This window comes from Pavona decussata, unplaced genomic scaffold, assembly GCF_977016875.1.
Source record: "Pavona decussata unplaced genomic scaffold, jaPavDecu1.1 SCAFFOLD_280, whole genome shotgun sequence".
Classification (NCBI taxonomy): Eukaryota; Metazoa; Cnidaria; class Anthozoa; order Scleractinia; family Agariciidae; genus Pavona; species Pavona decussata.
The window spans coordinates 576686-591588 of record NW_028145681.1 but is presented as its reverse complement, the minus strand read 5'-3'; the positions used below and the strand labels follow the sequence as shown (position 1 = coordinate 591588).

The 14903-nt window shown below is 39.0% G+C and overlaps 1 protein-coding gene across 1 annotated transcript; it reads right to left on the bottom strand.

Annotated features, from left to right (window-relative positions):
* Positions 1-2696: 2696 nt before the first annotated feature.
* LOC146455312 (uncharacterized) lies at positions 2697-13828 on the bottom strand. The gene is made up of 8 exons (XM_085094424.1): positions 13130-13828; positions 8042-8268; positions 7449-7651; positions 6198-6493; positions 5260-5390; positions 4799-4967; positions 4205-4365; positions 2697-3528 (listed from the first exon to the last, which is right to left on the bottom strand). Exons 1-8 carry the CDS (start codon positions 13537-13539, stop codon positions 2984-2986), a joined length of 2142 nt encoding a protein of 713 aa, XP_084950550.1. The 5' UTR covers positions 13540-13828; the 3' UTR covers positions 2697-2983.
* Positions 13829-14903: the final 1075 nt, after the last annotated feature.

The following is a 14903-nucleotide window of genomic DNA, read 5'->3' as shown; positions in this document are numbered from 1 at the left end:
TTGAGTCTGCCTCATTGCTTTACAGTAGGGCAAAGTTTTACATTTTAGCAGACCGCTCCCAGTTAGGTCTCAAAGTTGTATACTTGCTACATCTTTCACTCGAAAGCCCCTCTGTATGCCTAGAAAGGTTTCAGGTACGGTAATTCGAACATTCATACTGCTTTCTTATAAAATAATATAGTGTTTGGTTGGGCATCTTCGGCCAGGTAGGCTTTTTGTTTTGTTTTGGTATTGTTCAGTCCCTTCACGCAGCAAGGTATTACAGTGATATGTCTCTGTAAGTAGAGTGAACTGTGACTCAACATACCGTACTTGAACAGAGCATCGCAAAAAATAGTTCCCAGCAAAAATTTTAGTCATCTCGAGCCGCAAATATTTGTTCCTGCAAACCACAAAAACTCGCCAATCCGCAAAATAAAACTCCCGCAAAATTTTCTTGCTACACGGTAAATACGGACTGAGGTATAAAACGCGGACCAAGTACGAAATAGCTTAAGTAAATTACAGGTTGTTCGAGGTCCCATTTAAGTTTATCAGTTTTTCTAACAAGCACCTCACATTTCTTACTGCACCAAACGTTTCCGTTGTACAGGCCGCTTCTTCTCCGATCCACATCGCTATCAATTTGAAAAAGCAAGATATAACGTACTACCGTACTACCTTCGAATAAGCGCCCACCCCACCCCCTCCCAACGAAAAGCATTTCTGTACCAGCCCAGAGTGAAGTAAGAGGAGTGTCAGTTGTGTTCAAAACTTGGTTTTAGATACGGTAGTCAATGCACTTTTGTATTGTTTATGGCTTGATCATGTTAGCTTTTGTACTTTGTTTTGTTTTGTTGAAGCGAATTAAACTTGTTATCCCTTGTTTTGTTATTCTCTAAAAAATGTCTTTGCTTGCTGAAAATGTTGGGAAAATAATAGGCGGCCACCCTCATGGGTCCAAAATTAAATAAGCGCCCAGGGCGGTTAATAGAATGAATACGGTATGTGAAAATATGGTTCACCACGAGGACTGTTTTAAATTGTAACGTCTCTTGCCACAGGGTCAGTCTCAAACATAACCTGAAGAAGAAAGGCTGTGCTTTTCGAAATATTGGGAAAATATACTTCACTGATCGTGATATCAGCCTTGCTCTCTTTTCAAGATTATTTGTGTATAAATTTGATGTTGAATATAATTACCTCTGGTGATCACTAAATATGAGAGGAACCAATCAGTGTAATTCCCAATAATGTATCGTTCAGCACTTTGTTTTTCTACTTAAAAATTCGCGTATTCGCGTCATATGTGGGTCCAGTTTGCCGTTGGTTCTCGTCCTGGGTACTCCGTGTTCCCCGTCTCCTCAAAGACTAACGTTTCCAAACTCTAATTCAATGTGCAAAGTGTCCCCAGTTCGTGCTCAGCGCTAACTACATTGACACTAAAATAAAGTGATTTATTTGATTAATTTATTCATTATTTCTCAGTAAACACCAAATATATAAGAACCTTTTAGGTCATACTTCACAAAATGCATGGTTGTTCTTATACATGAAGTTTTTATTGTTTTGACACATTACGACTAGTGTTAAGTATCCATCTCATGCATTCTGCTCAGTAAATAATCTACGAAATTAACTGAAAAATCAAAATATAAATCAGCTGAAAGGACTTTTTTGAAGGGGCGTGTTTTCGGGAAGGGGTTTATCACTGGAGGAGGGGATTTTGCGTTTCAAAGTTGGTTGACTGAGTTTGTCGACAGAAACAGCCTGAAAACAAGTAGTCCATGGGCTTATATTAGGGGGAGGAGACCCTTAGTATTGGAAGGATTTCAGAGTCTTCCCCCTTTTTGGTTTTTTCGAGATTTCTCTTTCTCTTTTGTTGTGTATCGTCGACCGCTTTCAGTTTCTTTAAGAGATATGTCATGTATAAAAGCACCGTACATAGCCGTAGTGCAATGAAAAATCAACAAAAATTCCCTTTAAAAATTCTCGAGTTTGAAATCAAAGAAAAAAACTAAGGACAGTTGTTAACGGCTTTCAAATGTTTCACGTTGAGAGAAAATGTAGTTGTCAATACCCCATCCCTTCGTACGAGAATTGACTTCTTTTGGACAAATTTGCTTGAAGAAACGTTGTTGAAATACTAACCTTCATCGAGTTTCATAGTGGCGGTGGTATCGAATTGCAAGGTTGGCATGGACATAAAAGTGTATAATGACTGTTTTTTCGTTCCCACGTGAAAAGTCTTCTTCTTACTAGACTAGATTGTAGTGACTGTTTTACTTTCGAAATGAAACCTCTCCTCCAGCCCCTCCCCGCCAACCCCTCGACTCTCCCATCTTTGGGACGTAACAATACTTATAGTGTAACCTTAAATTTAAAACGGTTTCAATTGAGTTTCTTTTGGCTTCCTTTTACAACGTTTTGTTATTGTATAAACAAAAAACGCATGCCACTTTCTCGACCAACTCAAAGTCATAGCAAAACGTTGGTAAATCGCATCAAGTTGTCATTTCTTCAACCAAATGTTGGCTAACCCGTTTTCTAATGCCTGGTCTTGGCCAAAAAAGCCGATTTGTGCCGTGCGCTCTTAAAAACTGAAACTATGTTAAATCATACCTGTTAAATCTATAATATGAACTTCTCCGGGCGAGGTTTGGAAATTCGGATTTTCGCTGTAAGAACCCCAACTTTACAGAAGAAAAAAAATTAAAGTTAATATTTGTGTTTTTTTTGTTGTTGTTGTTGTTGTTTTTTTTTTTTTTTTTTTTTCGGTTTGATATGATCATGAGTCAGAGTAATTGATTTCGTTTTGGTTTTAAGACACTCAATTGAAAACCGTTCTAATTACAGCTTATAGCCGGTTAATAATCCCTTGTCATGGAAATCATTTTGCAATGTCTTAACAAGTTTAGCTTCCCCGGCTGGTATATGTTACTGAGTTTATTAATTATAATAGTACGTTTAAGTTGTTTCTACTGAGTGAGCTGATCTCCACCGATTACTGACATGACTTTGTAAGATACTTGTAGTAAACCAAGTAAGAGTACATGTCGATTCTTCCGGGATCCCTGGTAGGGTTAGGATCAGTATTGTTAAACCAACCAAAATACTCTATGGTATTGTTAGAGGATTGGAGGGAGCTGGTGATATCCACCACCCATGGGACCACTTCCTGTCCGTCACACCATCCGTCACGACCATACAGCCACGTCCCATGTTCATTGGGGACCACTCCCTCGGGTACACGATCGGCACATCCCAAGGCGGTACCCGCGTTGCTAAACACTCGGGTGTAATTTTGCTTCCTGTTGACTACAAAGTGATGTGAAGTGACGCAGAACTCGGCGCAGTTGTTGTTGTCGCTGCCGTGTCCGGTAATAACTGCAACAAGCTTCACTCTGTCAGTTCCACTTGGTTTGACGAAGTTGAACGGCGAGTATTTTGAGTTGTAGTCCGCGTCAAATGTTCCTCCTCTAAACAGCGGCTCAATTTTAAAAGGAACCAGGGTCTTCTCCATTGAGTGGAATGTTTTGTAATTACAAACTGAAAACAGAGACAACAGTTTCTCGTATAAATGCATATATGGCATACAGGGGTACTAACTACTCTAAAATGACTTGCTACGCAACATAGAAGATGTGACCATCGTATCATTGAAATGCTGCGCTTGTATTGGAGTCTGTTGTCTAATAATTTTCGTCAAAAAATAATACATTGTTTGAAGGTAATAACTCCAGAAACTTGAAAAGAAATTCTGCTGATCAAATTTGAGGACAGCAATTGTGCTGGGAAGCGTACAGCTGCTTTTTTAATTTTCCGTGCCGGCATTTTGCATCATGAAAGCTCACGAGAAAACTACCTTACTATATTTAACAAGTACATTGATTTTTTGGCAGGCAGCTTTAGTTTGTATAAGCCTTTAATGTTCATATATCGGCAAATTGTGCACCGACATCATGTGTCATCTTATTGGTCCATTTAGCGCCACGATGCCCCTTTTCAAAACTGCGCACCCAAAGAAACTTGAAGTTTTATCCCTCCGAAATAAAAGGTATTACTTTTTCATTGTCAAAAAATAATTAACTCTAGAATACTCCTTGGCTTTTTATCAGAGTCAGATCCAGTTTAAATATGATTTTATTTACTGATCGTGAAACTCTCCTGTTAATTGGTTACGTTACTTAAGTAAAGTTTTTGTCTTAACCTGTCATGTACATACCTTGCACTTTGCTAACCAGTCTGATATTGAGTGAAGGCACCCAGGCCATAGCCCAAGGAACCGTTTTCATTGTAAAATTGCATTGGTTTCTGGAACTGGAGTTCGCGGATTGCAGTAACGGTATCAGCGGCTTTACCGGAGTTAACCAACGTCCAATGCGTCTGTTAAAAGAAAGTAAAGATGGTAATTTTTATATGAAGTAAAACGCTCCCAAAGTGATCATCAAAGTACTTTGCTGACGGGAAAGACTTTAAATTCTAGTGGGGAAGAAATAAAGCTTAAAACTGGTTTCATTTTAGTTTCCTATAGTCATAAAACATATAAAAAAAGGCAGAATTCCATAACTATGTTGTAACAAAACATTTCAAGAATTTCAGAATAGAAAGCAGCCGACCTGTGGATTTCTGCTATCTACATTCAGTCTAGTTTATTTTGATTAAAATAAATTACGTTACATGATTTTCTCGCCATTGTTTGTTACATTTGCAAACAAAAACCCGGATTTTGGGCAAAATCTACAATTAATCTCAGGAGCATAACCATATAACATAAGTTTTTTTTAGTCTGCATGTGTATTTTGTTCGCGACAATCACCTTCGAAAAGTTGTTATCCATCTTCCTAGTTCCTGGCCACACAGTTCACTGGTCGCATTACAACAAACGTATAGCTGTATCACGTGGTCCCAGTGAGCGCATGTGTCATCTGTAGAGCCTGGGCATGACAAAGAGAAATCCAGTTCCACGTGCTCATAACGTTGGAGCTCTGAGGAGAGAAAGCGGAAAATTGTGGTGAATAACAAAATGATACAATTTGATATCGAAATGTGGCGGATTTATAGCAGGGTAATGAAAATTACAAAGATAGACAGCTTCATTAGGTTGAAAGAAAGAAAAATGATGGTTTTTACGTAGGAAAAATTGAGAATAACGACGAGTTCTTCGTTAGGTATATTTTTAGCCGGCATTAGTTACGGAGTTTTCATTTGTAAGTCGTTCACCCGGAAAGTAAACAAGTTTCTAAATAAACAATGAGGGAATAAAGGATAGCATCTCACCATCAATGGACGGCAGATCAACTGTAGCAGTAATTCCTTTCTCTCCTTGCATCACTGTGTTGTTAAACACATTAATGACCATCGCATCCCCTGTTGTCAGGTTCTTCAGCAGTTCTGTTTTGTAGTTAAACCTGCCCAAAAACCAAAACTGGCTGTGAGCATCATCGAGGGGAGGTATCTTTATACCATTTTTAAATTGATTAAACTCGCCTCGATGTTTTGTCGCGCGTCTCTGCCGTTTTTGTACCGATAAAAGTACATAATCGAAAGAGTGACTCAGTCGATGAACACTACACCACGGAGCGTCTACAATGAACATATCTCAAAGCAGGCTATTACTTTCAGTCAATCGATACTGTGAAAATGTAAGTTGCTTAAGTTGAAAAAGAAAGACATCCAAAAATCGGACGAGGCTAAACATCCGAAAATTAAACGCCCTGACAGAAGGCGCTTCTGAACAATTTAAAAATGTCCAAACGTTTTAAAAAAGGCCTTTGCATTCAGATTTATGAACTATACATCATTATCTATTGAGGTTGGATATCCACATTTTTCCATGCCATCATACTTTTGTCATCTAAAAGAGCGTTTCGTAACTGATTCACTGAGACTGAAAACGTTTTCGCTCGGAATTCCCGCGGACTAAAGAATTATTTAGTTGGTAGTCAATCTGAGAATATATGATAGCGTAAGATAGCGTACTGTAATTATGTCAATAGTAGTGTCTCTGAGTCATTGGAAGAAATCACAGTGAATGATTTTTACTCTCAGTTATCGTCTAAAATAACAGGCTTCTGAACTGCGCCTAAAAAAAACGTCCAAAAGTTTTCCGTCCGAAGTTTTATGTCCGAAAGGAAAGATTCAGAATTTGAAAGCGACTTTCAGCGTTGTCTGCCTTTAACACTGTCATTACAGAAGCTGTATGAATCGAAACTCACCATTGTGCCTGATATGCCAAGAATCGCATGGAAGGGTACAAAAACCATCCGGTTTCTTGCACCTTACCCTGCCCGTCAATTCCGAACGCAAACACGTCTGAGGGCGTGGTTTGAAAGCGGACGTAAGAATGGAGACTGCCTTTCATTTTAAATCCTATATCGAATGGAATCATAGTAGCTGGTATATTGAGCTGTATGTTACACTCTGAACCTTGGCAGTTCATGTCTTCCAGGGCCTGGGACTGATTGCTGTACACTATAACTCCGAGGGCGCCTTTTGTTTGGCAATTTTGAACCTGCAAGAAAAGCATATGATTCAGAAATAGAAACTGTTTTCCGAGCTGACATGGATTTATGGGTCTTAAATTTTTTGGTGTTGCAATTTTCATTTACATAAAACAAGATTCGAAAGAGAAACATGCCTTAAACTGGATAGTTCAACAGCGTGTTCAAAATGCGGCGGCAAGATTACTATACCGTGACCCAACCTCGTTCCCAGGGTCTCTCTTCAGAGCATTTATAGCAGCGGCACCGAAATTGTGGAATGCTCTTCCATATGAAGCACGTCGAACTTTAGTGCTTTTAAACAGAAGCTTAAAACCGCACGTTTTATTCAAGCTAAGGTAACTTGTTAACAACCATGGCGTCATGATGACAAGGAAAACGTCGGTTTTTACCGTTCGTTTTTGCTTGTCTATGTAATACTTAAATTGTCTTTTTTTTTTGTTTGTTTGTTTGTTTGTTTTTTTTTGGGGGGGGGAGCGTTGAAAGAAATATTTGTGTACATTCACAAGGTTTGCTCTGCTTAAATTCTTTAGCTGAATGCCTTTATTTTTCATTGGATATGTTCAGTATGCTTTATAACTGAAGTAAACTGCCAGCATGTAAAGCACCTTCATGTCTGATTATAGATGCTATCAGTCCATTGTATTATTCCACTCCATCCACTCAGTCCGTGAATCAATATGAACAAGCCAAAAAATTACAACAGGGACTACGTTCCCTTTCTCTTTCGATCAGGGATGTGAATATTTTAACACCGCCTACTAATTTCTGTAATTTACATGAGAAAGTGTCTGAGACAAGGCCAATTGCTAGTTGAAATACTGGCCCAAAATAAATTGCCCTCTGCCGTAGTGTCAGCCTTGCAATCAGTTTGGTTTATCAAGGTAAAGGGTTGTAATCTTTTTTTTTTTTTTTTTTTTTTTTTTTTTTTTTTTTTGGTGTAGTGTATACCTTACAGAACCTTACCTTTGTAAAATACGAACAGGCCCCAGTGTCGTTGGACACTAGAGCGAGATTACCGGTGACGGTGACATTTGCAGGGAACGTGTCTGGGGAGCACGCGTTACCAACGTAAACCACAAACAAATGACCATATTTGGCGAGTGTGTTAGGAGATGGCAGCCAGTCATAGCGAGCGTCTAAACGTTTCGCCACGCAAAAGGCTTCACCTAAAGTAAAGACATTGAATCAACTTAAGTGCATGGTCAGTGTGTTAATTACCCAAGGCAAATTGCCGACATAAAAGATACAAGATGGGGTGGGGACCTGAATCTCTCTGGAGACAATCTGGAGGAATACGTCTGCGTTTACTAACACTAGGCATTGAGAGGGAATTTTTTTCCTTTACAGAAACATTAGAACGCGACGTAGAGACAAGCAGTAACTTAACTGTACTGTATGGCCTTTCAAGATAAAGTAATATAGGTATAGTGGGTCATATCTCTTGACCAGGGAGCCAATCAGATTGCCTCAAACTGGATACCCTATGGTGGTGAGTACATTGTATTAAGTTACATGTCTATTGTTGTCTTATATCATCTATGTAATTAGTTCTTTACCTTTGTCATTTTCGACAACAATCTGATCAAACCCACAGCCATGCCCCGAGCAGAACCACTGGTGTAACACCCGCGCGATCCAGTTCCCGAGGGTAAATGTGGGATATACCGTGAAGTGTACCCGTGAGAACCAACTGCTCTCGAAATCTTTGCTTCTTGGTACTCTTGAGTTGGTTATCCAGGGGAATCTGCGTACTCGTTTACTTTCCTGCCGAACTCTATCAAACCTTAGAAAAGAAATTGATAGCAGTTCAATGGTAAGGTTTAGTTAAAGATTCCATCAACTGGATCGAGAGGGGGCATTGCAAATTTAAAACGAAATGAACCAGAAAGTTAAGACGGGAAATAACATGCCCACAACCAAAATAGATCGTTTTCCATCGAAGAGCACTTAGACTTCAGTTTAATCGCAAACTATTTCGGTGCTCAACTTCACATTGTATTTTTCAGAAACGTTTTGAAATCCTTTTCTTTTTTGACCTTCCCCAAAATTTATTAATCCATTCCTCGTTCTTCCTCGGTGTAAACTTTGTAAGAATCGCGGAAAATAATGCAGTAAGATTTCTGGACAATGTACCGGGGCGTAAAATTTTTGGATTGTATAAAGCTTCGAAGAGAAAGAGAGAGAGAGAGAGAGAGAGAGAGAGAGAGAGAGAGAGAGAGAGAGAGAGAGAGAGAGAGAGAGAGAGAGAGAGAGAGAGAGAGAGAGAGAGTGAGTTAACAGCTAAAACGAGAGTTGAAGTTTTCAAAATTTTTGGACAGAAGGGAAAGTGAATACGTGACGGAGAATTTCCCGTCACTGTCTAAACAGGAAATCCGTGCCCACGAACTCAGCTGAAAAAATAGTTCGGCCAAAGAGAATATGTCCTTTGTTCTGCTATATGATGCAAATTGAACGATTTTTAATAATTGCGAAGTTGTTTGAGAAAAGGTAAATGCAATGTTGAGTGGAGACTCCAAACAGTCGTTTTCCTCTTGAAATTCACAGATAAACGTAAAAGATTCTGACTTTTTCTGTGGTTTGCAGTCTATTTTTAGTTGTGTTTGGCGGATTATCACCGTCGTGTTTCCTCCGAAGCCCATTCCCCTCCCCTCCCTCCCCTCCCTCAGATCAGATTACCAAATTTTGGAATTACATCTAATGTCTCCGTATAATACAATGTCTAGGATCAGATACGTCTGAAGAATCACTTAAATCATGAATTGAGACTCGCTGTTGCGGTATATTGCAAGTTTAACAGAATTGACCATCAACACATGTGTGAACTTCGTAGAGTTGTATTTTAATGTTAAAGTATTTCACGTCAGTAAAGGTTAATACTTTATGACCTTCACGTTATAATCTGAAGGGATAAAGTCAGCCAACTCTGACAGAGAGAAATGTTGCTAAATGAATTCTAATCATGTCTGTATATCGATGCACTCAGGCAGTACTTGACTAAATGTAGAGCTTTTCATTCAGTTTTCAATATGTTGCATTTCTTACAAAATAAAATTTTAAGGATACTATGGAGCCTTACAGGGGAAGTGTCACATATTTTTTGTGTCACTTTGACTAACCAAAAAAACGTATTTGAATCCATGGAATCGCTAAAATAATGGTCCAGTTTTTTAATGATATCCCTAGTGCGCAGAAACTAGAATTGAGGACGGTGCCTACTTTTGTTACTGCGCATATGTTCTGCGCATGTCGAGATACTCGGGTTTCCTATGGGTGGTGCCTGCTAATACAGGAATACTTTTGAGCGGCTTAAAACTATGCGATGCTATGGTATCCAGAGCAAAAATGTTGGGTTACCATGCATTTTTCAGAGATAAGAGATAATTAGCTTTAATGTAGGGCTCCTATTGATAACAGATATACTTTTTGTATTTTGACTGGATTACCCTAGTTAAATAAAGGTTTACTACCAGTACTAAGAAAGCTTCAATTTGGAGAAAATGCCATACATTTCTTTGAATTTACTGCTTTTTAGAACAATTGTTGCTTAACTATTTCTTTAAAATGCGTGGTTAACCCCCAATTTTCTTTTGGGATTCCAATAGCCCTTGATAAGATCTACTTTTCCCGCACAGCCATAAACTGCACAAAAATACACTTGTATTAGTAGACACCGTCCTTAAATATGTTTAGTTGCGGATGGCTAGGATGGAAATGGATTGCAACTTGAAAAAATTGGTTAACTTTTTCGAGTTCTTGCTATATATTTTAGAGAAGTCAATAAAATCTGATAATAGTCTGTTCTTCCTCTGAGAAATCCCTTTACATTTTCTCCCTGGTATTCTAAGAGTAATGTCTTGTTAGAAAACAGGATGTTTATCAAATATTTCAACAATTTCTACCAAAATACAGCAAAATTGCCGTGACATTGCCCGTCTAAACTTAATTGGCATTATTGCCCGGACTTCCGTAGGAAGCGCAAGGTTTGCTAAGGAGTTTTCCTCCACAGATGACCTCACAAATTCTATGCATGCTGATTATGGATAAGGTTCTCGCTGACAATGCACAGGTTCGCTACGAGGCCAGGCCTGAGTGAACTCGAGATTTTCCTCTTGATTCTCCTCTTTGACTGCGAGGAGGGTTGAGATGAAGCTGATAAAACCCGTATTGGTGAACATATTTAGGGGTACAATGAGTTAATTCACAGTGACCCAAGTTCACTCGGGAAAAGAAAGGAGCGAAGCACCACAATTAAACCAGTCTACTCTTGTTAGCAAAACCTGTTTCTTCTTAACGAAGCCCGAGTAAACGTTGAAACAGCTTCCTGTTAGGAGTAAAGGGATTAGGTTTTATTTTATAAAAATAAAGGAGGCTATAATCCGTGATTAGCAACTGAGAAAGCCGGTGTAGACCAGTGATTCGGATTAACCTGGTGGCTAAGTGATCGTATAAAAACAAGCCTTTCCGCTAACTGTATCAAAGGATCTTTTTACACCACAAATTTGATAATTTCCACTTGGTGGAAAAAAAAGCACAAAATCACAGACTGAACGAGTCATCAGAATTGAAAATAAAGTCACATTTTGATCCCCCTTCATACGTTATCTTTAATCGGAACTTCAGATATTAAAAATTCCATGACATCCATTCATTAGAACAAGCTAAATTTATGTACTCTTATAAAAACTCACTTCTACCCAGTACGTTTAAAAATGCATTCCTTCTTGACAATCAAACTCAGTGATTCCTACAACGCAAGAAATGCTCATGCTTGACGTGCTCCAACCAACGCCAGACAATTTCGTGTATGCTATTAAGGACCTAAGTACTTTAATTCTTTAGATAAAGACATTTATAACTCGGTATCTCTTTTCTCCTTAAACCTAGCCTTAAAAAACATATCTACAGCAACTACTAAATCTGTTATCACCATTTTTAATGTTGATTTTTTTTGTCAAATGTCTATTGATCGCTTTCTGTTTATTCGTTTTATGACTGTTTCAGCTGTAATTGCATCAACCGTCTCACAGTCTCTAAACCTTCTATGTAACAGCACTGCAACGAGGAAGCTTTATTCTATACTGGTTTCTCCTAAGGCTTCCTCTCTGTAATCATTTTTTACTTCCTTTCGTATTTTCAGATTTTGTAACGTGTGTGATGAAGTAAAGAGAATGAAATGAAACACCATTTACCCTTTGTACAACAGAAAGGCAAAAAGTTCCACAAATGATCACTTGAGTCACAAGGATCAAAAGCGAGAAACACATTGCGCAGTCTCCATAGGGAAACTGGGTTGATTCCATTTGAAGCCTCTCAGTTCAAGTTAACAATTTTTAATCACCAAGCTTAAAACACACCATCACGTTTCATCCAATGAACGTGTTCAATAATCGAGAGACTGACAATCACAGTTATGTACGCTGCGAAAAGAAATCCTGGAAAAATTCAGGCGTGAACGGGATTCGAACCCATGACCCCTGCTGCAGTGCTCTACCAACTGAGCTATCAAGCCAACTGGGAGCTGATCATTTTGAGAATTTATAAGAGATGGAAATGAGATATGAAAGTGAACTGCAGGCACAGGTGAAAGAATGCATAAAGAGGGACGATCGGAGTTCTGTGCGCAACTCAAGCTGCTGCGAAAACAAGCATGTTCGATGAAAGAAACTGAAAAGAAATCGGGAAAGCCGACAAATCGCTTATCTTCTTTGTAGTCGTGCGCGCGTGGGTACATACGGCTTATTTTCGATTGCGTTTCCCATTTACGTCAACAAATATCACTTTACCTTTCGCATTGGATCGTTGCCAGAATTGTTTCAAAACTGCGCTGATTTGGGGCACGCAGGATCCAATTAAAAGCTCTAAATTCCAGATACCGTTGCGTTATAAAAGCAGTGTTATGTTTGCCACACTTTTAGGTTGATCATTGGCAAGTAATTCCTTTAAAATAAGCTGCACATACAGCAAAGCAGAAGTGGGTAATGCATTAAAAAACAATTCAAACAATGCTTGAAAGGTTCAATCACATAAAGGTGAAGGTCAGTGTTGATTTAAGTCGAAATTCTCAACAAGAAATATTGCAAGTTCAATGAAGTGATGAAATTCGCGAACACGGTTCTTCTAAGAAACAAAGCAAACATACAGCCAAAACTCAAAATAAATGAAACAATTTCAAGAAAAATCTTAAATAGCTATAAAAAAAAAACGTTCCCTTCCGCGATTTTCAAGTAATGAGGTGTTAAGTTGATGATCATATCAAGAGACCTCTCCGTTGGGAATAAACGAAGTGAAATTTTTGCGCATATTGTGGTTTCCGGATCGCAGTACGCCAAGGACGTCGATCCTAGTTCACTTAATACGTTTCTGGAGGGCAGATTTGCTGCGTGCGGTCCTGTAGCAATTTTCTTTTAAATTTCCCTTGTAGTATTTTGCAATCGTTGGCTGGCCTGGCCTATCAGATTGTTTTTCAACAAGCCCGTTCAACGCTCGGGTCTTCTATTTCAAGTTTCAAAGGCGTTCCTTCGTTTCACTACCAGCCGTTCGTTTCCCCTTTTCTCTAACGAACTAGACAAATCATATAAAAGACAGCAGAGAAAGATAGTTAAGGTTTAGCAGCATTATCGACAATATCAAAAAAAATCACTTACTTTATTGCGTAATAGCTAGGTAAGGTATTCCTGAACCTCTGTATTAGTTGGTCAGCCAGTTGTGTGTCCTTGCTGCAGGTAGTTGGATGATCAGCATAAAACAGGAACACGTAGTTGACATTATCCGGAGAGTTCTCTAAGAGCTCTTTGAAGCAATCCGGATTCGACAAGAGTCGCTCCAGGAATCCAGATCGGTTTGTGAACGCAAGGAAGACGAGCGGCCCTTGGATGTTGGAATCGTTGCCTGTTCCGTACTTAAGGAGCTCCTCTGCCTGCTGTCCGGTTTTCTTTGCTTGGACAACAAACGGGGGAGCGACATCGCCAGGTATAAGGGTCGGTATCTCTGCTGAGAAGATCAAGCACGGGATGACAGCAAGGAGAAGTGCAGCCAGAGAGCTTGAAGAAGGCATCGTGTTTTAGTCACTTTGCACAGCTTGTAAGAAGAGCAATTCCACGAATGAAACGTTGGAACGATTCAAGTCCCTTTTATACAGTGCAGCTGCTGTTGGTTGATTGATATCCTGTCATCACTTTTGTTAGTTTGCCCAAACAAATCACAAAGCTGTGAAACTGTTAATGACTGCAATTTCCGGTTGCAAGGTCTCGTGATAACAATTTTTAGTTTCTAAAATCAACACTGGATTTCCTAGTTTACGGGGAACTTAGCAGGCCATGGGCACGTGAAACATGACTTCATTCAAACCGAAATGAAGTCAGATTTATTTTTATGAACGTACACTTGCCCAAACAGACGCAACAATTAATCCTTTGTTAGTATAAGGCGCCACAAACTCTTTTGTCTGGCAAAGTTTTTCTCCAGCTTGTGTTATAAAAAAATGTTCATGACAGAATATTCGACAACCTGGCTCCTACATGTTGACTTAGTAACCCACTGGATTAAACAATGGGCAATTATTGTTGTCTACACAACTTCAACTCAAGTGTTTCTTCAAAGATCGGTACCTGATACAGCCATTGACAAAAGCAATAAACAGCCATTTATTTTCACTTCAAACAAAACACAAAGATTTTACTCCAACAATAATATGTCAATTGCTGGCTAGGAATTGTTAAAACAATCGATAGCCACCACAAAGAGTCATCTTACAGAATGTTAAAGAAAATCACCGACATATTGCTTTTAATTGCACAAATACTTTGACGTGCTCGGTGACATTGGCATATCTTATAGAGGTCATACATTGGAGTGTGTATTTAAAACCGGATAAGAGGGACATGTCAAACCAAGGGGTTTGGAAACGTTGAAATTTTCTCTGGCACAACCGGTAACAGAAAATTCTATTCTCGGCAACTTTGTGGGGTGTTAGATGAATTTACTGCAAACCTTTTCTAATTCAGTGTGTTTTGTTACAAATGCGGCAAACACCCTATGCTCGTTAGTAAAGTTTTATCAATTAATCAATTGCATTCCGGCAAAGCTGCGTTCAAGGTGTACCTCATTCGCAATAAACCGTTCACCGACTTATAAATCATCCTCTTGGTTCGAGAGTTGATCATCCCAGGAGCAAAAGATTAAAGGTTATTTTAAAGTGATTATTGCAAATACAGAATAATACGGTCTCTAGGTTCATTGCTAGGTCAAGGATTACAGATTACTTGGGCGTTGGTTTTTCGTGCAAAATGCCGAAAGGCACGTCCGCCAATTTCTGAGAAGAAACTTAAAACCTTGAGAATTATAAATAGCACTGGAACAAAATGACTGAAGACCACGCTAAAGAAAAGGGAACAACGCGTCATGATGCCGAACAAGATA

Excerpts from the sequence above, each read along its gene's own strand:
- LOC146455312 (XM_085094424.1), bottom strand. The coding sequence starts at position 13,539 with ATGCCTTCTTCAAGCTCTCTGGCTGCACTTCTCCTTGCTGTCATCCCG. Across the intron at positions 4,366-4,798 it reads TGGATAACAACTTTTCGAAG|ACGCATTGGACGTTGGTTAA; the intron begins GTGATTGTCGCG and ends TTCTTTTAACAG. Across the intron at positions 3,529-4,204 it reads ACTGGTTAGCAAAGTGCAAG|TTTGTAATTACAAAACATTC; the intron begins GTATGTACATGA and ends CTCTGTTTTCAG.